This window comes from Carcharhinus amblyrhynchos, chromosome 29 (assembly GCF_965287045.1).
Source record: "Carcharhinus amblyrhynchos chromosome 29, sCarAmb.v2.hapA, whole genome shotgun sequence".
Taxonomy (NCBI): Eukaryota; Metazoa; Chordata; class Chondrichthyes; order Carcharhiniformes; family Carcharhinidae; genus Carcharhinus; species Carcharhinus amblyrhynchos.
The window spans coordinates 8,529,502-8,554,610 of NC_137352.1; the positions used below are offsets into that span (position 1 = coordinate 8,529,502).

At 40.9% G+C, this 25,109-nt stretch overlaps 1 protein-coding gene across 5 annotated transcripts in view; it reads left to right on the forward strand.

The window, feature by feature from the left end:
* The window catches only part of cep164 (centrosomal protein 164), a 214,155-nt gene that overhangs the window by 132,464 nt on the left and 56,582 nt on the right, over positions 1-25,109 (forward strand). For all 5 annotated transcript variants that reach the window (XM_080214802.1, XM_080214801.1, XM_080214804.1 and 2 more), the window contains 4 exons: positions 7,596-7,682; positions 17,692-17,765; positions 22,652-22,882; positions 24,616-24,747. In XM_080214802.1, coding sequence (XP_080070928.1) covers positions 7,596-7,682; positions 17,692-17,765; positions 22,652-22,882; positions 24,616-24,747 — 524 coding nt within the window. The remainder of the gene's footprint in view (positions 1-7,595; positions 7,683-17,691; positions 17,766-22,651; positions 22,883-24,615; positions 24,748-25,109) is intronic.

Genomic DNA, 25,109 nt, shown 5'->3' on the forward strand with positions numbered 1-25,109 from the left:
GGAGGCTACCTCACTAAATATATTTAAGACACGGGTACATAGGTTTTTGACAGACAAGGGAATTAAGGGTTATGGGGAGAAAGCGGGAAAGTGGAACTGAGCCACTTCAGATCAGCCATGATCTTATTGAATGGCAGGGCAGGCTCGAAGGGCTAGATGGCCTACACCTGCTCCTATGTTCTTATATTCTTATGTATCGCATGGTAGGTTATTACATAAAATTAAAATGCACAGCATTCCGGGTGAGGTAACCAAATGAATATAAAATTGGCTTGATGACAGAAGATAGAGGATGGTTGTAGAGGATTGTTTTTCAAATTGGAGGCCTGTGACTAGCGGGGTGTCTTAGGGATCAGTGCTGAGTCCACTGTTATTTGTCATTTATATTAATGAATAGGATGAGAATTTGGGAGGTGTGGTTAGTAAGTTTGCAGATGACACCAAGATTGGTGGCATAGTGGCCAGTGAAGAAGGTTATCTGGGATTGCAGCAGTTGGGCCAGTGGGGTGACAAATGGCAGGTGGAGTTTAATTTAGATGAATGCAAGGTGATGCATTTCGGTAGATTGAACCAGGCAGGACTTACTCAGTTAATGTAGGGCATTGAGGAGAGTTACAGAACAAAGAGTCTAGGGATACATGTTCATAGCTCCTTGAAAGTGGAGTCACAGGTGGACAGTATGGTGAAGAAGGCATTTGGCATGCTTGGCTTCATTGGTCAGAACATTGAATGCAGAAGTTGGGATGTCTTGTTGAAGTTGTACAAGACATTGGAAGGCCACACTTGGAAACTGTGGACAGTTCTGGTCACCCTATTATAGAAAGGATATTATTAAACTAGAAAGGGTGCAGAAGAGGTTTACTAGGATGCTACCGGGACATGATGGTTTGAGTTATAAGGAGAGGCTGGATAGACAGAGACTTTTTTCTCTGGAGCATAGAAGGCTGAGAGGTGATCTTATGGAAGTCTATAAAATAATGAGGGGCATAGAGCAGCTAGGTAGTCAATACCTTTTCTCAAAGGTAGGGGAGCCTAAAACTAGAGGGCATAGGTTTGAGGGGAGAGATACAAAAGGGTCCAGCGGGGCATTTTTTTCTCAGAGGGTGGTGAGTGTCTGAAACAAGCTGCCAGAGGTAGTAGTAGAGGCAGGTACAATTTTGTCTTTTGAAAAGCATTTAGACAGTTACATGGATATGATGGATATAGAGGGATATGGACCAAATGCAGGCAATTGGGACTAGCTTAGTGATTAAAAGAAAAAAGGTGCAGGCGGTATGGACAAGTTGGGCTGAAGGGCCTGTTTCCATGTTGTAAACCTCTATGACTCTAAAACTTTGGGCTGTATATGCAATATAATCACAAGTGATTCCAATATGAATCGTAGTTGGAACGTGAATCTCGCTATCACACGGAGTAATTGAAACAAATAGTATGCATAAATAACATTTAAGGGCAAGCTCAATAAACGCATGAGAATTAATGGAATAGAAGTTTATCTGATTGGATGAGGAGGAGTGGGAAGAGGCTTGTCTGGAGCATCAATGCTGTTGGGATGAATTATCAGTTTCTGTGCTGTTAATCTCTCAACCGACCTCTCAAAAAAAAACTGATTAACTGGTCATTATCACATTACTGTTCGTGGGAGCTTGCAGAATATAAATTGTTTGCTGCATTTCGTACATTGTAACAATGACTTCATTCATGTTGACTGCAGTGCACTTTGGCATGTTGAGGTCATGAAAGGTGCTTTGTTAATACAAGTCTTTCTTTCCCTGCAAACAGTTGCATCAAAATTATTGTAATACTACCATAAAACTGATGCTATTGTACCAAACTTTATTCTTCATTTTTAAAAAGAATTTAGAAAAATCTTGGAGAACTGCAAATTGTAACACAATAGTAAAATACCATTCATTGAGGTCGTTATTCAGTCTGGTTTCCAAAAATATGTCTGCATATTACTTAAAGCGGTAATAGACACATAGAAACTGAACAGGACCATCCATATAATACTGTGGCTACTAGAACAGGTCAGAGGCTGTAAATTCTGAGACAAGAAATGTCGTCCACCACCTACAAGGAGACTGAAGGAATACTCTCCACTTGCCTGGATCAGTGCCACTCCAAATATTTTATATTCTTTCACGGGATGTGAGCATCATTGACAAGGACAGCATTTGTAGCCATAGAGTCATAGAGGTTTACATCTTGGAAACAGGCCCTTCAGCCCAACTTGTCCATGCCGTCCTTTTTTATACCTGTGAGCTAATCCCAATTACCCTTATTTTGGCCCATATCCCTCTATACCCATCTTACCCATGTAACTATCTAAATGCTTTTTAAAAGACAAAATTGTACCCGCCTCTATACTACTACCACTGGCAGCTTGTTCCAGACACTCACCACCCTCTGTGTGAAAAAATTGCCCCCTGAACACTTTTGCATCTCTCTCCTCTCACCTTAAACCTATGCCCTCTAGTTTTAGACTCCCCTACCTTTGGGAAAAGATATTGACTATCTAGCTGATCTGTGTCCTCATTATTTTATAGACCTTTATAAGATCACCCTTCAGCCTCCTACGCTCCAGAAGAAAAAGGCCCAGTCGATCCAGCCTCTCCTTATAACTCAATCCATGAAGCCCTGGTAGCATCCTAGTAAATCTTTTCTGCACTCATTCTAGTTTAATAATATCCTTTCTATAATAGGGGACCAGAATTGTACACATCATTCCAAGTGTGGCCTTACCAATATCTTGTACAACTTCAACAACTCCTGTATTCAGTGTTCTGACTGATGAAACCAAGCATGCCGAATGCCTTCTTCACCACACTGTCCACCTGTGACTCCACTTTCAAGGAACTATGAACATGTACCCCTAGATCTCTTTGTTTTGTAACTGTTCCCAAAGTCTTATCATTAACTGAGTAAGTCCTGCCCTGGATCAGTCTACCAAAATGCATCACCTCGTATTTGTCTAAATTAAACTCCATCTGCCATTCATCAGCCCACTGGCCCATTGCAATTGGAGATACCTTCTTCACTGTCCACTATGCCACCAATCGTGGTGTCACCTGCAAACGTACTAACCATGCTTCCTATATTCTCATCCAAATCATTGATATAAATGACAAATAACAGTGGACCCAGAATTGATCCCTGAGGCACACCGCTGATCTGAGACTTCTTAAAGCACTCATCACAGGCCTCCAGTTTGAAAACCAACTCTCACAGCCATCCTCTGGTTTCTGTCAAGAAGCCAATTTTGTGTCCATTTAGATACGTTATCCTGAATCCCGTGAGATTTAACCTTATGCACCAACCTACCATGCATACCTTGTCAAAGCCCTAGCTAAAGTCCATGTAGACAGCATCAACTGCACTGCCCTTATCTAGCCCATCCCTAATTACCCTAATTAGGTGGTTTGCTAGGCTATTTTAGAGGGCAGTTGCTATGGGTCTGGAGTCACATGTAGGCCATACCAGGTAAGAATGGTAAATTTTCTTCCCTCCAGGATGATAGTGAACCAAATGGGTTTTTACAACAATTGATGATAGTTGCCATGGTGACCATTACTGAGACTAGCTTTATTTTCCAGATTTATTAATTGAATTCCAATTCAACCATCTGCTGTAGTGGGATTGGAATCCATGATCCAGATTATTAGCCTGGGCTTCTGGATAATTATTCCAGTGACATTACCACCATTGTCTTCCCCCAAACTATCCATGACAAAGCAAGATCTGCTTGAGTTTTTTTAATTTTGATTTATTATTGTCGTATGTACCGAGATAAAGTGAAAAGTACTGTTTCTCATGCTAAAATACAAATCATACCATACAAAGCTCACAAAGACTCACCATGGTCCGGCCTGGAAGGACACATGGCAAGAACCCCAGCTGCAAGTTCCTTCCAAGCCACACACCATCCTGACTTCACCATCGTGGAATTAAAATTCCAGAACTCCTTAACATCACTGTGGATGTTCCTACACTTTGATCGACTGCAACAGTTCAAGAAGGCTCACTCCACCATCTTCTTGAGGGCAATTTTAATGGACGAAGCTGTGCCTATAAGAGCCGACCCAGCAATGCCCATGAAAGAATTTTTAAAAAGAGTGATGGTACACAAATGTAACTATGTTAGAAAAAAAAAATCAGACTAGTCTAGCATGCTACTGATGAGAATGAACTTGTATCACAGCATGTCATAAGCAAAGAAAAGAAAGAAAGATCTTGCAATTAAATAGTGTTTTTCACAACCCCAGGACGCCTCAAAGCAGGCAGGAGTAATTTCTCAATCTCTCTGCGAGGTGGCATAAGTCAGCATCTTCCACTGAAACCAATATTCTACGATAATTGCAATGGTCGTATCTGTTTAAAAAAAAACGTACCCTTATCTAATTTTGAGAATAATGCATTTTTAGAAATTCATGAATAATTTGGGCCATGTGGTTATGTTTCTGAGTTTGGAATATTGAAATAGAATAGTACTTAACCCTGGACATATGTAACCTATCCCAGCTGATCATTGTTTTCACTTCGGTGCAATGAATGCTAGTTAGTAGCTGAAGCCAAGTTCCCTTTAAGTACCCACTGAAATGTTCTGAGCAACTCCCTTCATTACCTAACTGGTTTCCACAAATGAGTAGCTCAGTTAGAAATTAGGAAGATACCAAGTATGATCATTGACGATACTGAGTTAACTTCTCCCAGAATGAATAGTGGTCGGAACACAACAGTTGCTCTCAACAGGTTCTGGAGTGGAACAAAGCATTCCACGATACCACCGTGTATTGCTATTACAGCAGTCCCTGAGAGTCCCTTGAGGTCTGAATGAGACTCAACTGATGTATTTGAATAGCATGCATGAGAAATCATAGCCCAACAAGGAGAATGAGAGAGGAAGCAGGCAAGGTGTTGAAAAGAAAAGGTGTGAAAGAGGGACCTTCCGTTTAGACAGCACATTTTAGATCCCTGAGACATCACAAGGTGTTCTTAGATAATTAAGTGCTCTTGGAAGGTGGGGGGTGGTGGTCACTGTTTTGTAAGCCAATGAGGCAGCTAAGTTGGGCACAGCAATTTCACAAATAGCTAATTACATTGTTTTTGTGGATATGTTTGAGCAATATATGTTGGCCATTATACTGGGAGAGCTCTGATGTTTCTCCCCAAATGATGCCATGAGATTACTTGCTTCCATTTACATAGGCAGACGAGAACTCTGAACTCTGACTGATAGAAATAATTTACAGGCGAGCTTCGGCTTGGTGATTTTAGTTTGAATGCCTCCTAATCAATTTCTAATTTGTTCTGTGAAGCGCATGAATTTTTTTTGGTTGTGAATTGCATCTTGATGGAGTGTGATCCTATTCACACCCAAAATCCACTTTTCATGTGAACCTGGGTTAGCAATCAGAAGTGGGTGACTTTCATGCCCCCTTCAGCCTAAAGGCAGTGCGGCCAATTACAGTTCTACAACAACTTCCCTGGCTACCAACAGCTATTTCCTAGCAGATAGGAAATTAAACTCCACGCATAAGTCAGTTAGCAGGCACACCTAATGATATGAATATTCATTTGTAAATGGAATGTTTACTTGAACATCCATCTTCATAAGTTTATTTAATAGAAATGATTGTAAAGCTTTTTAGTTGATGGATGTTGCTGTTGAAAGGCTTCTGTCATCTTGTCTTATAGTGCCTATAAATGTGATTCCATTTGTGAGTTTAGAGTTTAAAAAAGAATAATTCTTAATGCTTTATGTCCTGTTGGGCAATGTCATGAACCACCGCATCAAAAATATTTCCAACAGATAAGCATTGAGAAGTTGAGTGTTTTAACATTGCTTATAATACAGTAGAGTAGCTTTTTTTTAATTTTAAGTTTATAAAGTTTATTTATTGGTGTCATAAATAGGCTTACATTAACAATGCAATGAAGTTACTGTGAAAATTCGCTAAACGCCACACTCTGGTGCCAGTTTGGATACACCCAGGGAGAATTTAGCATGTCCAGTGCACCTAACCAGCACGCCTTTCAGACTGTGGCAGGAAACGGGAGCACCCGGAGGAAACCCACATAGAAACGGGAAGAATATACAGACTCTGCACGGGCAATGACCTAAGCGGGGAATTGAACCCAGTCCCTGGGGCTGTGAGGCAGCAGTGCTAACCACTGCCACCCAATAATAGTTATTGATAATAGTTAGGCTCTTGTAGGTGCAGCAATGCTAACCACTGTGCTGCCGAAACAGGAACGTGCTCCTACTCCTGGATGATGCTTTTAAATTAAATCCTCAACTTGGTAGCCTACAGTTTACTAAGTAAAAAATGATTTGCGACACCGCCATAGTCAAAATCAACCAGCCTTATTCAATGGCTTGGAGATGAATATGAGTGATGCATGGAATGGGTAGTGAGTGGAGGAGCAAACACAGAAGCTGCTATTACCAATATTTGAATTTTCTTCCTCTTCCCCCATCTTTTCCTCTTGCCTATTCTCTGCTGGGATTGTTATGTTTTGTTGGAGTACTATTTTATGGCTCCCTTTCAATAACTTCAAGCATAGCCATTCTTAGGCACGTTCACATTTTTAATGAAATTCAATGAACAACAGAGGGAATTAAGATTTTTTCTTTTCTCTCCCTAGTCCCGTGATACAGCATTAGTAATGCTGCCCTCAATGAGATTGTTTTGTAAGAACTATAGATAAAGCCTTGGATGTTCTCAGCTTATGTTGTTCAATCCCATAACACACAGTGACACGTTCAGAGAATCGAGATTGATAATTTAACAGGAAACAATAAAATTTCCAGCAATATTCCTCCTTAAAAATGAAATGTAAAAATAAAATGGTTGGAGAGAGGTCACTTCCCTCTTTTTCGCCTACCTTCTATTCCAGCTTTACAAAGTGCTGGAAAATCTCAGCAGGTCTGACAGCATCTGTGGAGAGAGAGCCAATGTAAGTCTGGATGACGCTGCGTCCAAGTGGTCACCCATACTCGAAACCATGGCTCGACTCTCTCTCTACAGATGCTGTCAGACCTACTGAGATTTTCCAATATTTTCTGTTTTTGTTTCAGATTCCAGCTTCCGCAGTATTTTGCTTTTATTTTTCCATTCCACGCTGCTGATTTCAAACAGGGGGACTCTGGTTAACCCTGCAACTTTGAGAGGCCAACCTGATTTGGACAGTGAATCCACCATGTGGCCATTAATTGGTCACTCTAGGGAAAATCACATTGAGTGGCTGTTTCCCACAAAGTGCTGGCTTCTGACCCCAACTTGAACCTAATGGCGGGGTTCAAAAGACCATGGGAAAAATCCTGCCCATGATTGTAGTGAAGGTTGGAGTGGAAGGCAGGAAATTATTTAAATGCAAGTATAATTGGAATGATGGAGAACGTGACATTTCAATGATAGGGTCACTGCATTTGCTCAAATGAAGCATAATTTTATTTTAGAGATTTTCTGCAAGTTCTTTGCTTAGGCATTTTGTCAAGAGCATATAATTAAATGATTTTTGTGTAGAAAATATAATCAGGTTACTTTTTTCTGAATAGTCCAGCTTATCATTCTTATCCCGACTGTATTCAGGATCTCGGGATACAGATTCAGGCAGCGGAAAGACTCTTGGATGTGGAAACCCTCTCACCTCCATTGGACCAACAACTTAACTCTGAGGTAAACAGGTCAAATTAAGTCTCTTTTCCTTTTCATACTTGTCAGACACTTCCAAGTTCAACTTGAAGTGAAAATGCTGGAAAATCTCAGCAGGTTTGGCAGCATCTGTAAGGAGAGAAAAGAGCTGACGTTTCGAGTCCAGATGACGCTTAGTCAAAGCTAAAAGGTATATAGTATTACTGCCAGTAAGGCACCATGTGTTAGGCATATACTTTTTACCACTGACAAAGGGTCAGCTGAACTCAGAACGTAAGCTCTTTTCAGCATTTTCCAGCATTTTCTCTTTTGGTTTCAGATCTCAGCATCTGCAGTAATTTGCTTTTATCCAAGTTCAACTTCACTGAAATATTACAGCCTTTCGAGGAGTTCTCTTAATTTAAGTTTTAATATTGCAATGCAATTTTTCTGTGTTTATTAATGTGTGGGACCTTATATTAAAGATTGTGGGGGGTTTGTCTTCTCCACTCCTCTCCAAAATACTAACTGCCTCTTTTCTCCAACCCTCAGTGGTAAAACCATTATGTTACCCTCTAACTGTAATTCAGTGTTCCTTTTTGTTATCTGCTCTCATCTTCCGCCACTGCCAATACTGGAGACGTTGCTAGTTAAAGTAGTAGTTAGAAATGACCATGAGTCAAAGGGGTGGTTGGACTATTTAAGCCCTGTATGTATAGATTTTAGATCAGTCTCTATAAAATGTGATATGCTTTCCATTTTAACTCCTCCACTGCAGCCAAATATCTCCAGTGTTCAAAACCAGCAAGTTTCTGAATTAACTACAGTAGAGCCTCAGCTCAGGCAACACGTAATCTATGTGCTGTTGGCAATAGAGATAGTTTAAGGAATTTATTTTTGTATTGTGTATGTTAGAAATAAGGTACATGTTTAAATTTGTGTGCCAGGAAAACTTCAGTTGAGTACATGTTACTCAAAGGTATGTAGAAGTCTATAATTTTAAGTAAGTAATTTCACAACACCAGGTTAAAATCCAATAGGTTTATTTAGTAGCACGAGCTTTTGGAACGCTGCCTCTTCATCAGGTAAGTGAAGAGATTGATTCACAAATAGGGCATATACAGACACAAACTCAGATAGTTGGAATGCAAGTCTTAACAGATCTTAACATTCCAACTATTATCTTGTAATTAAGTTGGTGTCGATATATACCCCAGTCCAATGCCAGCAATTCCGTGTCATCTATAATTTCACTTTAAACTTTACCTGCATTGTAATTGAAGTTTTCCGATGTAAAAACAATGACAGGCTTTAGGGGAAAAAAAAACTATGCTATTGCTTAGCACTCAAAGGTCCACACTGGAAAGCAGAAGCATTTGAGTTCAGTTGGGACCAGGTAACCCAGAAGCCAGAAGCTTTCCGAAGAAACTGCCAGCACAGGCAGAACAATACAGGGGGACAGAAAGCAACTCTCAGAAGCTAAAGAACAGTCAGAGATCAAGGAACTAGACCAAAGAGAGTATCAGGAAGTTAAAGGAACAAAGGGCAGAAATCTGGTAAAGGGTTCTGTTCAGTGAAGTTAGGAGCAGAGGGAGGCTCCCAGTTAAATGCAGGGCTGCAAGGTATAGATGTGGAGACTCCAGCTAGCAAGAAGCCAGAGATGAAAAGGTTGATGATACCATAATGCATCCTGGAAACAGTGGTTTTCTGTTGGCTGGGTACCTGACGGATAGTGCGGAAGCTTGAGTGCACATGGCGATTCAGGGCAGAGGAATGCAGAAAGCAGGTGTCGATCCTTGGTGAAGGCAGCTGAGAGCCTCGTGTGGGAGAAGATTCCAAAGCATGTCATTTAAAGAGTGGAGTTTGGAAACCCTCATAAGAAACTTCTAATAAGAAGCCGGCATGATGGCACAATGGTTAGCACTGCTGCCTCACAACGCCAGGGACTTGGGTTTAATTCCCGGCTTGGATCATTGTCTGTGTGGAGTCTGCACATTCTCCCCATGTCTGCGTGGGTTTCCGCCAGGTGCTCCGGTTTCCTCCCAAAGTCAGAAAGACGCGCTGGTTAGGTGGATTGGCCATACTAAATTCCCACCCAGTGTACCCAAACAGGGGCCAGAGTGTGGCAACTAGGAGATTTTCACAGTAACTTCACTGCAGTGTAAATGTAAGCCTACTTATGACATTAATAAATACATTTAAGCATCTGTGGGTATTTGATGCCTGGAGTAGCTAATATAGCAATTTCACTGGCAGATAGATAAGAACATAAGAACATAAGAAATAGGAGCAGGAGTAGGCCATCTAGCCCTTTGAGCCTGCTCCGCCATTCAATAAGATCATGGCTGATCTGAAGTGGATCAGTTCCACTTTCCCGCTTTCTCCCCATAATCCTTAATTCCCTTGTCTGTCAAAAACCTAACTACCCGTGACTTAAATATATTTAACGAGGTAGCCTCCACCACTTCAACGGGCAGAGAATTCCAGAGATTCACCACCCTTTGAGTGAAGAAGTTCTTCCTCAACTCCAATCTAAACTGCCCCCCTCTTATCTTGAGGCTGTGCCCTCTAGTCCTGCTATCCTTTCTAAGCGGGAAAAATCTCTCTACCTCTCCCCTATCCATCTCTTTCATTATCTTATTCATCTCTATAAGATCCCCCCTCATCCTTCTAAACTCCAACGAGTACAGACCCAATCTATTTAGTCTCTCTTCATAGTCCAACCCCCTCATCTCCAGTATCAGCCTAGTGAACGTCCTCTGCACTCCCTCCAAGGCCAAAGTATCGTTGCGCAAGTGCGGTGACCAAAACTGCACACAGTACTCCAGCTGCGGCCTCACCAGTACCCTATACAGTTGCAGCAAGACCTCCCTACTTTTACATTCTATCCCCCTCACTATAAAGGCCAGTATAATAATGCGTCAGAGAGGTATCCTCTTTGAATACCTTTGTATTTTTTATTGAATACTTATGAAAAGTAGGTATTCTGCCAAAAAATTTTTATGGTGGGTGGGTGAACGGTTTGGCAGCTTCGTGCACACTTCCACTTCTTGACTGATCCATTTCCATATCAGTTTCAGTGTGCTCACTGCAATTTCACTCACTGTAACTGAGCTGGAACTAGCAGAGACCAGTGAGGCTAGTTTGTCAGATTTTGCAATGTTCTAAACATTTCTGAAGTCTTCTGCTGCTAAATGCGCAGTTCACGTAAATGAAACTAAACTGTTAAAGCCAAGAAGGCTGAAAATTCCTGACGCATGCTGGGTTAGCGTTTATCAAGTGGGATGATAAGATTGATGCTGTCAAAAAGAAACTTGTGGTGAAGCTTCCTTCTGAACACCAGAAGCTGTTCATTTCGATGTCAGTGAAACCATTATAGACCTTGATTGTTTTCACATCGACTGAATTTTTTTAAGAGAATTGTGTTTTGAACAATCTCATTCAATGCAAGATAAAATGAAGTCCTTTGGAGAGGGGAATGTGATATCTGTCCAGAAACAGGCCCATGTGATCTGTTTGTTATGGAGACAGAAACTCAAATCAAAACTTATTGATTTGATTTGACATTATTGTCACATGTACTGGGGTATAGTGAAAAGTATTGTTTCTTGCGTGCTATACAGACAAAATATACTGTTCATAGAGAAGGAAACGAGAGTGCGGAATGTAGGGTTACGGTCGTAGCCCTGGTGTAGAGAAAGATCAACTTAATGTAGGGTAAGTCCATTCAAAAGTCTGACAGCAGCAGGGAAGAAGCAGTTCTTGAGTCGGTTGGTATGTGACCTCAGACTTTTGTATCTTTTTCCCGAAGGAAGAAGTTGAAGAGAGAATGTCTGGGATGTGTGGGGTCCTTAATTATGCTGGCTGCTTTGCCGAGGCAGCGGGAAGTGTAGACAGAGTCAATGGATAGGAGGTTGGTTTGTGTGATGGATTGGATACTGAAAGTAAGGTGCAAGTTTTAACACCATGACAAAAAGAAGGTGGCAGCTGGTCTTGCTGTGCACACTTGGAGTCAGTTAGACAGAGAGGTTTGTAAAAGAAAACTCATTCCAGGTGTCAGACAGAAGGAAAGGACTGTTTTTGGGCAAACAATGAAGTACAGTGCTGGTGAGGAAAGATCCACTATTTGAAGAAACAAAGCTTGTGGAGAGTTAAAGACCCAAGGAATCATTAGAGTGTGCCTTACTGCTGGAAATCCATTTAATTATGTTCAGAAGACTGAGCCAAGTTTAATAGGGCACTGAAAGGTTCACCCTCATGGAGCAGGGAGAAAAAAAAAATCCCAATAAAGCCAAGAGGATCCTGAGGCTGCAAATAGAAGGCTACGTTTTTGTTGAGAGCTTGGTGCAATGTATAAATGTGGCAAAGTGTTTTTGGTTGTGTTAAGAATTTAATAGGGAAACCTATTCTGTAATTCAGTGCATTAGTTTCCTACTGTCATGTGCAGTCCAAGCATTCCCAAATAGCCCCCAGTACTGCTGTGACTTGAGATTTTGGAGTTGTGAGCTCCAGAGCAGCAATAGCGGCCATGGATTACGGACTGAGCTGAGCAACTGCAAGGCCCGTCCAAATGATGGGGGTTGTAGTTTAAGTGCCTGTTCGCGACGGCAATCACAGCCTGAAAAAAGTGGAGCTTCCATTTTTTTTCAGAGCAAACCCAGCAGTTTTGAGATAAAGGCAAAATACTGCAGATGTTGGAATCTGAAATGAAAACAGATTTTGAAAAATCTCAGCAGGTCTGTGGAGAGAGAGTAGAGCCAATGCTTCAAGTCTGGATGACTCTGTCAGAGCTAAGAGCAAAGAAAATCGGAAGAGATTTATACTATGAGGGTGGTGGAGGATAGGTGTAATAGGACAAAGGGACTGTAAATAAGAATAAAGAAGGCTGAGAAAGGTGCTAGAAGTGACCATTAGTGATCAGAATGTGTGAATGGCAGAACAGAGGCACAGAATGTAAAGGGACTGCCTGAGGAATGTGGCATTAGCCCTGAAGGGGGAGTGTGTGTGTGTGTGTGTGTGTGTGTGTGTGTGTGTGTGTGTGTGTGTGTGTGTGTGTGTGTGTGTGTGTGTGTGTGTGTGTGTGTGTGTGTGTGTGTGTGCGTGCGCGCTTGCATCAATGGTTTTGAATTTCCCTGCCCTCGGTCAACCACTCCCCCCACTCCACTCCACCCTGCACTCAACAATGTCCTCCCACTTCCTGCTGAATAACTCCACATCCAAATGTTCACTCTGGCATCACACACAGTCTGAGGTCTTACTGGGGGAAGGTTTGTGATATTTAATGTTGGTTACATCAAAAATCATACAGCCTATTGTGCGATCCTTCACTTGATCAGTCACTAGAAAATTTGTATCTCTTCTAAAAGATTATTGTTCTCAACGTGAATTATAAAACTAATGTTCCTCACAGCAAATTAATCCAACATCACTTATTTTCTAAGCTCACGTAAAGAATTACCATTTTAGGCAACTCTCTGAACACAGTTGTGCCCTTTGATGCTGTACTGAGTATAGGTCAGAAATTTTGACAGGTGTACGTACAATGAGAGGGAGATAAATTTATCTTGAGTTCCTTCAGGAGGTTAAATGACTTGCATTGGAATCTTGCAATCGTAGAATCCCTACAGTGCAAAAGGAGACCGTTTGGCCCATTGAGCCTCTACCGACAACAATCCACCCAGGCCCTATCCTCGTAACCCCACGAGTTTACCCTGATAATCCCCTGACACTAAGGGGCAATTTAGCATGGCCAATCAACCTAACCCACATATCTTTGGAGTGTGGGTGGAAACAGGAGCATTCAGAAGAAGCCCATGCAGACACAGGGAGAGTGTGCAAACTCCACATAGACAGAGACCTAAGGCCGGAATTGAACCCTGGGGCTGTGAGGCAGCAGCGCTAACCACTGTGCCATCATGCCACTCATTTAACAATAGTTATTATTAATTTGCTTTGCATTTACTTATTTCGAAAGTTGATATTGTGACCATTTGTGCAATTAACATAGTTTATCCAATACCTTTGTAAAAGAATCATAGTTAAGTTTATCCAAAAGTGATTTTAATGCAGGTGGTGTAATGGGTTTAGTGTTTATTTTTCTTACAGCTTTATAACTCAATTGAAAGAAAACATATATATGTTACCCTTTGAAAAACATATTAAGTATTGTTAGTAGGTTTCTTTTGGACAAGGTCCTAAATTAGAACCATAGTCTGGGAGGAATTGTTGAATGGAAAACAACCTGTCAAACAAAATACCAGTTCAATTTTATTTTTGTGGCATGATGCTGGGGATTCCGTCTGTTGGTTCTGTTTAGAAATTCCCATGACTTGTCAGCTATTTTAGAGGTTTCTATTTCTGGACTGTTCGTCTGTGCTGGTACCCAAAGAGCAGATGGCAGTGTCACCTTTTAAATGCTGAAGGGCTGTAAATAAGGACTTGCCTAACTACATTTTATGATGTAATGGCACGAACTATGGTAGAACTGGCAGCTGCACTCGGCAGTCCCAAATGACCACAGAAATCTCCTCACATTGCGACTTAAAAATAAATTAATCACTTTTATATGTGAATTTTGTCCTCATCTGGATGAGGGATGTCACTGTTGGGAAATGGAGCATTTCCCATTCATTGGGCATCGAGTTTAGCATCAAACCACTTGTAAATAAAATCAATATAAAGATCACTCTGCCCTTCAACAAAGCAATGTGCCTTAACTCCAACCACAGAAGAGCACCTTTACCACACTTGTGGCACTTCCTCATTTAGTTTGAGTGGGATTGGCCAAACATATTGTATTTTTGACTGACTGGAAACTATGATGCCTTTATTTCATCCTTTCACTCTGTGCTGGATATAAACTGAAAAGCGAGAGGCCAATATTTAATCCACTGCACTCTCAGCCCTCTTGAAAGTTGTTTGAAAATAATTGATTTGATTTGATTTATTATTGTCACATGTATTAGTATGCAGTGAAAAGTATTGTTTCTTGCGTGCTCTACAGACAAAGCGTACCATTCGTAGAGAAGGAAACGAGAGAGTACAGAATGTAGTGTTACAGCCATAGCTAGGGTGTAGAGAAAGATCAGCTTAATGAGAGATAGGTCCATTCAAAAGTCTGATGGCAGCAGGGAAGAATTGTTATCAGCTTTTTAACCTGGTAACAGGAGTGATACATTGAATAGCATGGAGTAATTGAATTTATTCAATGCAGACTTGGACAGATCTTTGACAACCAAGGGAGTATTGGATTCTCGGGGACAGACAGAAAAGTGGACATGAAACCCACAGCCGGATCAGCCATACTCTTGTTGAATGACATGGCTGACTAGATGGGCCACTTGGCCTTTTCCTGTTCCTAAGCTCTACGTTCCTAGAGCCTGAAACATGCTTTACAGTATTACTGCACTCTGGAATTGAAGATGACATTGTCCTTTGGTTATCAGAGTTTCAGCTCTGCCTTGGAAAGAGTTATTCCTTATGTTATAAAGTGCTGGTTTGAGCATTTTCTGCAGTTAGGGAGTTCTAAAATTTTGAACATTTAGGAGAAGTGGTGTGAACAATTCCTTTACTTTTGGCACATGAAAGCAGTTCCAAACACTGCTGCCTGTCAATCTTCATCTATAATTTTTGTTCAACAAATTAATTGTAGCTGAGTTGATTTACACAGACGGAATTTGTTTTTTCCCATAGATTGGCAATCTTTAACCTTCCATTGATCATCTTTAACCTTCCGTTTTGAATCCTAGTGAGGGGGAATTACATCCATTTGAAATATAACAACATTTTTATTGAAATAAAATAAGTCTTAAGAAATAGGCGCATAATTTCTCCAAAACAAAAGCATCCAATTGAAACATGATGATTTGGGCTCAAAGTAAGAACGTGTTTATAATTTCTGAGGGTTCTATGAGTTCCAACATTCTGAAAGTTTCAGCATATAATCAAGAGGTAGAAACAGGGATGTGGAGAAGTTATTGGAATCTGTTGTGGAGAACAGTGTTGAGCACTTCGAACATTTTGAGCTGATTAGAGCAAATCAGCACTGATTTGTAATGGGTACATCATGTTTAATGAACCAATTGAATACTTTGAATGAGTAACTGAGTAGTAAATAGGAGAATATGGACTTCCAGAAGGCTCTACGTAAGAGCTAAAATTGAAGGCAAATTATTGTGCTGGTTAGTAGATTGGTTAGGCAAAATAAGAAAAAGGGTAGGGATAATACGCATGTCTCTTAATTAGTAGTGCCTCACAAGGATCTGTACAGGGCCTCAACTATTTACTGTATTTTGCGTGAAAAAGTGATTGACCTGAGTATTTTCTAAATAGTGAAAATCTAGGTCGAGTGGAAGTCCATAGAGACTTAATATTTACATGCACAAATTGGTGAAGTGTAATGGTCAGGTAGAAAAAAAATTCAAAAGGATAATAGAATGTTACCCTTTATATCTGGAGGACTAGAATTTAACAGGGGGAATGTTTTGTCTCAGCTATTAAAAAGCACCGGTTAGATCACAACTGAATTGCTATTTCTCCTTCCGGGTACCATAGCTTAGAAAGGATATATTGGAAGGAATGCAATCCAAATATACCAAAATGTTATCAGGATTCCAATGGTTATCTAAATTCTGAGGAGAAACTATTTGTAATTCCATTGCATACATGGTTATTAGGTGATTTGTATGAGGGTTTTAGAATATTAATATATCGATTAATATACCTGCTTGTACCTGCTTGCACCTGCTTGCAGGTGCAGCAGGTGGTCAGGAAGGCGAATGGGATGCTGGCCTTCATAGCGAGGGGGATTGAATATAAAAGTAGGGAGGTCTTGCTGCAGCTGTATACGGCATTGGTGAGGCCGCAGCTGGAGTACTGTGTGCAGTTTTGGGCGCCGCACCTGCGCAAGGATATTTTGGCCCTGGAGGGAGTGCAGAGGAGGTTTACTAGGCTGATACCGGAGTTGAGGGGATTGAGCTATGAGGAGAGGCTGAATAAACTAGGCTTGTACTCGTTAGAGTTTAGAAGAATGAGGGGAGATCTCATTGAGACGTATAAGATGATGAATGGGATGGATAGGATAGAGGTGGAGAGACTCTTCCCGCTCAAAAAAGACAGTAGGACTAGGGGGCACAGCCTCAAGATAAAGGGGAGGCGGTTTAGAACGGAGTTGAGGAGGAACTTCTTCACTCAAAGGGTGGTGAATCTCTGGAATTCTCTGCCCGTTGAAGTGGTGGAGGCTGCCTCGCTAAATATTTTTAAGAAGCGGGTTGATGGGTTCTTGATAAGAGAGGGGATTAAGGGTTATGGGGAGAGGGCGGGAAAGTGGAACTGAGCCACAACAGATCAGCCATGATCTTATTGAATGGCGGGGCAGGCTCAAAGGGCTAGATGGCCTACTCCTGCTCCTATTTCTTATGTTCTTATGTTCTTATAATTGATAGAAAATGTTCCCCCTACGCTGAGAGAGTCATAAACAAGGGTTGTAATATTAAAATTATTTAGGAGAAAAGTTAAAACGTGGAAGAAGCATGGAATTCACTCCCACAAGAAGCAGTAGTTTAAGATTCATAAATTTTTGCTAGCCAAAGGTGTTGAAGAATATGGAGTCATGGTGGGTAAATGGAGTTAGGATAGATATCAGCTATCTTTCTATTAAATGGCATAACAGGCTCAGGAGAGGGAATGGTTTCCTTCTGTTCCCAAGTTCACTGCATTCAATTAATGTAAAGATAAAATGGCCATAATTGCAGATGAGGATATGCTACTCTTCCCTTTTGGTGGTGATTTAACCTGAGGGTCACCACATCTCAGGCAGGGGACAAGGTTGAGAAGCATGAACGACCTCAGTCGGTACAAGAATTGAACCCGCACTGTTGGCATTGCCCTGCATCACTAACCAGCTGCCCAGCCCACTATACAGTTTTGGCATTATACAGCCAAACATCATGTTCTGAAAATATCAAAGATTAACATTTGAACTGACGTGTTTTTATGCAAGAAATTACACCAAGTAGTGGGTTACAGATAAAATTGTGCTTTTCTTTTTCAAAAGTGTGAGGATAGAGCTGGAGAGAAGCCAAATCTCAAAGATGACCAAAGAAGAGAAAGAGCAGAAGCTGCTGAAAGGTAATTATCAGATAGCCCATGTCAAACCCTCATGTATACATGAACTGGCAACCAAAATACCAATCTATGGTCAGAGCTTTACCTCAGTGATGGTCTGCAAACTTTGGGCAGCAGATATTGTATAGCTTGATGCATTCAACACTTGGAACACATTACAGATAAAACAGATTTTCTTTCACTCTGGTGCTTGCAGGCTTTATTTTCTCTTGACTGGTTTAGCTCCATTACTTGGTTATAGATCTAAATATGGAGAATATTGCCTACCATGTGTTATCCTGTTGTAAGACTGTCGTATACGTCAATTTTAGTGCCACCCTGTATACTTTGCTGTATTATAAAATATTGGTCAATTACTTTCTTCTGAAAGGATTGAAGAATTTGTGACTGCAAAATGACTTGGAATTTTTGGGTTCATAGTGATAGGGGAGGTAATGGCCTAGTGGTATTATTGCTTGACTAATAATTCAGAAATTCAGCTAATGTTCTGGGGACAGGGTTCAAATCCTACATGGCAGATGATGGAATTTGAATTCAATAAAAAAAATCTGGAATTAGGAGTCTACTGATGACCATGAAAATATTGTCAATTGTCAGAGAAACCCATCTGGTTCACTAATGTCCTTTAAGGAAGGAAATCTACCGTCCTTACCTGGTCTGGCCTATATGTGTCTCCAAAGCCACAGCAATGTGGTTGACTCTCAACCGCCCTCGGGCAACTGGGGATGGGAATAAATGCTGGCCAGCCAGCAACGTTCATGTCCCATGAATGAATAAAAAAAAGCTATTTCCTAGAATTTAACTTGTTCTTTTCACTTAGTTTTTCTTTGAGTATGAATCTGACTTCCCGTTCCTCCCAATTGTGGATTTGCCCTGGAGAGGAATGAGTTAGCTTAATGCAGTTTTTCCTGCATCTAACTACTTTAGATGACCACGAGAAGATACCAAAAAGAAGGGCTAAAAGTTACCTTTGTAACTGTTATCTCTGGTATTTGTATTGTGTCCAACAGGCTCACGTTCCACAGCTGCCCTGTTAAAGTTGCCCAAAACATTTCAGCGAACTTGAAAAGCATTGAAATGCAATTTTTTTTTCACATGTCAACTTTATTGATGAGCCAAAATAACCAAAATGGTGCTGGTACACAATTCTTTAATCTGGGTTACAAACTCTATTTAAATTAGAAACAAGATGGTTTTGATATTATAAAAGAATCACAGAATCCCTACAGTGCAGGAGGCTATTCGGTTCATCAAGCCTGCACTGACAACAATCCCACCCACGGCCTATACCCATGACCCGAGGTATTTATCCTTCTAGTCCTACTGACAATAATGGTCAATCTAGCATGGCCAATCTATCTAACCCGCATATCTTTGGAGTAAAATTCAGCTCATTTAAAAGAGTGTTAAGCTGATCCAAGGTGATGAGCAGAACAAGCTAAATTGCAAAAGAACACAGATGCTAGCTAAAATCTGTAGGTGACAATGATCTGCAGTAGAGTCACCCTTTTCTAACTCCTGTAGCTAGCAGAGAAGGGCAAAAATGGCAATGAAAGGAAATATACTGCTACCAGTGTAGCTAGTATAATGATTTCACTGAAACGATTCAGCTTTAAAACAAAGAGGAAGCTGAAGGAAATAATGTGGATAGGAATAAGAAAGGTAAATTTCTCATTTTTTAGATTATGTTTTTATAAATACTCTATTCCTTCTGCACTTTCCCAACACACTATTCTCAGACTCAGAAATTTGGCATTACTGCTGACAGCTTGTCTGCTGTCAAAGTAGTGCTCAGTTGGCTGATGCAGCATCATCACCATGGAGCTTCCATCAGGAATTGATAATGTGCGAAAACTATAATGGTGTGTCATAATAATAGTTTTTTGGTGTCTGGCCCTTACCCTTTCCCTAAATTCCTAAGGAAGGGAGAATGAGAAGATTGCACATAATGACAGACACGACAATGAAAAAAAAACTGAGAGTGCTTTGAGCAATCTGCCAGACAGGAAGGAAAACAATGATTGCCCTAAGTATAATGGGAGTATAGTGGAACTAATGGCCAGTAAGAAGCTGCCTACTGCCCCTCTAGAACAGTGAGGCTTCTGAATGTAGCTAGAGTCTTATATTGTGTGATTGGATTATGTTATTGCGTGATATCACTGCAGCTTTTTTATACTGACTGTTTTGTGTGTTGTTTCTTGCCTCAGTTCTTTAACTGAATACTGTTTACTTTCCCCTTCCCCCTCTTTATATTAAATTCATTGATTTTCAACACACTTTTATACCAGAAATTGAATGCAGTTTTTTCAGCTCCTGAACTGCCTAGGTGGAATGGGTAAACAGTTGTAATAGAATCATTGATTCATTGAATCTTTGAGTCATTGAATCTTGTAATATGGAAGAAGGCCATTCGGACCATCTTCCTTGTGTTAATTCTTTGAAAGAGTTATCCATTTAGTCACACTCCACTCTTCTTCCCCATAGCCCTGCAATTTTCTGCCGTCAAGTACATATTCAATTCCCCTAGCAAGTTACTATTGAATCTGCTCTCACCATTCTTTCAGACAGTGCAGTCTAAATCACAATAACCTGCTGTACACAAAATGTTCTCATCCTACCTCTGGATAATAATGGGATAAAATAGTTTCAACGGTTGCAGTGAATAATTGTAGTGAAGCGTTCGTAAAAGTGTCATTTTAAAATGTTTGAAAATGACTTTTTATGTGCAACTTTTAACGCAGAATTGTGAAGGGCCTTAAAAGGAAAGTTGGAAGAGATTGCAGCAGTTCCAGCACATTGCTCCCCTGGATTCTGCATAACTAAGTGCATCAGAAATTGTTGTTTAGCTGTGGATGATCATCAGGAGAGTAAAACTCAATTCTCAGCTCTTTTAGTCAACACTGTAAAATGTTTGGATCTTCAACCTCCATTTAATATTTAATGTGCAAAAAATTACTTGCTATAGATTTTGATAGTTATATAGCAGAAATGAAGAAGTGCAGAGGGATGAAAGCATTTACTTCATTTGTTCCCATGTCAGTATGATTCAATGAAGCAATATCCGAGTTTGATGCTCAAATATTACCACAGCTTATTGTCTTTGGAGAGGACACTGCTTCACTCTTTGTGGATACACTTTGTGGATATCTTGAGGATACACTCTTGTGTATCCTCAGTCAGGATGTGGAGATGCCGGCGTTGGACTGGCATAAACACAGTAAGAAGTCTCACAACACCAGGTTAAAGTCCAGCAAGTTTATTTGATAGTAAACCCACAAGCTTTCGGGGTTTGCTCCTTTGTCAGGTGAGTGGAGAGTTCTGGTCTCAAACAGAGCATATAAAGGCGCACACAGTTTACAGAATACTGATTAGAATGTGAATCTTTACAGCTAATCAATTCTTAAAGGTGCAGACAGTGTGAGTGGAGATAACATTAAGCATAGGTTAAAGAAATGTGTATTGTCTCCAGACAGGACAGTAAGTGAGATGTTGCAAGCCCAGGCAAGTCATGGGGGTTACAGATAGTGTGACATGAACCCAGGATCCCGGTTGAGACCTTCCTCAAGTGTGCGGAACTTGGCTATCAGTTTCTGCTCAGCGACTCTGCGCTGTCGTATGTCGTGAAGGCTGCTTTGGAGAATGTTTACTGAAGGTCAAAGGCCGATTGCCCGTGACTACTGAAGTGCTTGCCAACAGGAAGGTAACAGTCTTGCCTGTTGATTGTCGAGCAGTGTTCATTTATCCGTTGTTGTAGCGTCTGCATGGTCTCCCCAGTGTACCATGCCTCGGGACATCCTTTCTTGCAGCAAGATACGCTGCAAGAAAGGATGTCCCAAAGCATGGTACACTGGGGAGACCATGCAGACGCTACAACAACGGATAAATGAACACCACTCGATAATCACCAGGCAAGACTGTTCCCTTCCTATTGACGAGCACTTCAGTAGTCACAGACATTTGGCCTCTGATCTTCGGGTAAACATTCTCCAAGGTGGCCTTCACGACATAAGAACAACAGCGCAGAGTCGCTGAGCAGAAACTGATAGCCAAGTTCTTCACACATGAGGATGGCCTCAACCGGAATCCTGGGTTCATGTTACACTATCTGTAACCCCTGTGACTTGCCTGGGCTTGCAACATCTCACTTACTGCCCTGTCTGGAGACAATATACATCTCTTTAAACCTATGCTTAATGCTATCTCCACTCAATTGCCTGCACCTTTAAAGACTGATTAGCTGTAAAAACTCGCATTCTAATCAGTATTCTGTAAACTGTGTGTGCCTTTATATGCTCTGTTTGAGACCAGAGCTCTCCACTCACCTAACGAAGGGGCAAACCCCGAAAGCTTGTGGGTTTACTATCAAATAAACTTGTTGGACTTTAACCTGGTGTTGTGAGACTTCTGACTGTGTTTGTCCTCAGTAAATGCATTGGGCACTGATTTCTCTGAGGTATTCAAGTTAGAATTGGTCACATTCTAACTGAGTTAGAAAAATGTCACTTTGACATAATTTTGAATTAAAAAAGTCAATGATAAAGATCCAAAGGAGAGAACCCAGCAAAAGGCTCAAAAGAATAGATGTCCTGGTTAGGTGAAACCAAGCTTAATTTTGAATATTAAATAGGCGGAAGAAAGGCTATAATTTGGATCTAACTTATTGGCATCCTCATCTAGTTTCCGATAAAGCCATGCTTCTCAGAGCCAAACACTGAAGCCAGCCATCTCACGATCCATCAGACGTACTAGGAGATAATAATCAGTCTAGGTATTTTGGGCTCCTGTGCACAAACAAGCTTCAGATTTGGGGAAAGAATATTGTACTGCCTTTTAAAACTTGTTTGCTAATCTCACTCTCTCCAGTTTCTATTGTTTATTTTGAAACACAGACGTACTCAGGACAAACAGAAGCAAGAGCATGAACAGAAGGCCAAGGAGCCACTGCAGACACAGAAATCTGTGGAGGAGCTCCAAAGAACATTGAGTGAGGAGCTGGGCAAGGAGGAAGGTCAGATTCTCCGTCAGAAGGAGGAGCAGCTTTGTAAACTTCGAGAGAAGCTCAGGCAAGAGGAGGAAGAGGAAACACAGCAAATTTATCGAGAAAAAGAAGACAAACTCAGGTATCCTGAGAAATGGACTGTGAGTTTTTTTCACTGTCTACCAGGAGTTTGAGCTTATAAAGCAGGATATCACTTTGTCCTGACACTGTTGGGTGCTGCATTATTGGAAGTGCATCCTTCCAAACAGATGTTAAATAAAGTTTGCCTATTCAGTTGGTTATTAAATGACACTATGTGAGGGTGCAGAATTATTATAGAGGTCTATAAAATAATGAGGGGCATCGATCAGCTGGATAGTCAATACCTTTTCCCAAAGGTAGGGGAGTCTAAAACTAGAGGGCATAGGTTTAAGGTAAGATGGGGGGGAGATACAAAAGGGTCCAGAGGGACGATTTTTTCTCTCAGGGTGGTGAGTGTCTGGAACAAGCTGCCAGAGGTAGTAGTAGAGGTGGGTGCAATTTTGTCTTTTAAAATGTTTAGACAGTTAGATGGGTAAGATGTGTATAGAGGGATATGAGCCAAATGCGGGCAACTGGGACTTGCTTAGAGGTTAAAAAAAGGACAGCATAGACAAGTTGGGCTGAAGGGCCTGTTTCCATGCTGTAAACCTCTATGACTCTAATTAACCCAATGTCCTGATCAATGATTCTCTATTAACCAATATCACCAAAATACAAATAAGCTGTTCGTTTATCCTGTTGCAGATTGCAGGTTATTTCTGTATGTAAATTGTTACCATATTTGATCAGGATAGTTCGAAGCTAACTTCCCAGACAAGAAACTCATGGGAACAGGAATAACTCCAGTTTTTCACACTGCCAAATGTTACTCCCCACTGCCCTCAACAAAGAGCGAAATGAATCTGCATGCAAAATCGATGTTGCACCGATCTCATCAGCTTTCTGTGCTACGGTAAAGCATTGAAGTCCTCCGCATTGTGTAAAAAAATTAAAAATAGCCCCAAAAGCAAAGTAAAAGTTTATTTATTAGTCAAAAACAAGCCATACATTAACACTGTAATGAAGTTACTGTGAAATTTTCCAAGGCTGTACAGAATAAATCTTGCTTTAGTAATTGGCATTAAGCAATATATTACTGACTGCAGCAAAAGACTGCCTGTTGATACCAAATCATTTGGTTTGGAAAATCATTTAGGATATACATAATTTCTAATGTTTTGCCCCCTTTGGTCACAGAAATCTCTTTGTTATATTGGAGAGGCTTTACCTTTAGACCTTGTAATGCACTGTTCTGTTTCATCTCTGATGGTTACTTACTAATGTAGCCTTAAACTGCAATTAATATTTGGACACAGTATTGTGTTTTGAGTCACCATCTGTTGCCATTGTGCATGGGCTTATTGTTGGCAGGGATCTGGGACGGCCTTCAGAATTCACCCACTGAAGCAGATACAATACACCTATTCTGCCAAAGAGCACTGGCAAGATATTTGACCTTGGAGATGGTGGCTGTACAGCTGAGTCTTTCTCTAAGTTAACGTCCATTCATGTGAACTTCAAAATGGAAAATATTGGAAGCCTGGCTGATTTTTCTCATTGCTTTACCCCCTTCTTCCTCCCCTCCACCCCACCTTCCTGCATCCCCTCATCCCTGGGAGCACAGAGTCCAACTTTAGCTCTCCGAGTGACATCGTAGCAGAAACCAGCAATCAAACCTTGAACCATCTGGTCTGTCTGGCGTACTGGCTTTTTACCAAAGGAACTCCATTCCACTCCTCTGGAGATGATAGCGATGAATGAAACCTTACAGTGTCTTTATTTCCAATCTTTAAGGTCGCTAAAAGAGCAGCTCAGGATTGAACAAGAGGAAGAGGAGGCACGTCTGAAAAAAGAACAGAGTGACAGGCTGCTCAAACTGCAAACCCAGATTAAAAATGAAAGTGAGGCAACAGAGAAGGAAATTAGGTAACAGACTGGAAATATGTAAAAATGAATTACAGAATGGATTCTATGGTGCTGCTGCTGTAACTGACACAACTGATAATTATCTGTAATTGATATTCACTGATTTGCATCCTGCTAGCTTGCTACTATGTCCTTATGGGCTCTTACGAAGGGGGGCTTTTACTTTACTCCATTGCCTTTGATAACATGTGCTTTCTGCTTGCTTGATGTATCAGGCAAATATAGATGTTAAATGGGTGATATAGACGATCCACTTTTTCTTGGGTCTTCCAATCTGCCACCACAATACAATAGGCGGCGTGGATGGCACACTGGTTAGCACTGGTACCTCACAGCGCCGGGGACTCAGGTTCGATTCCAGC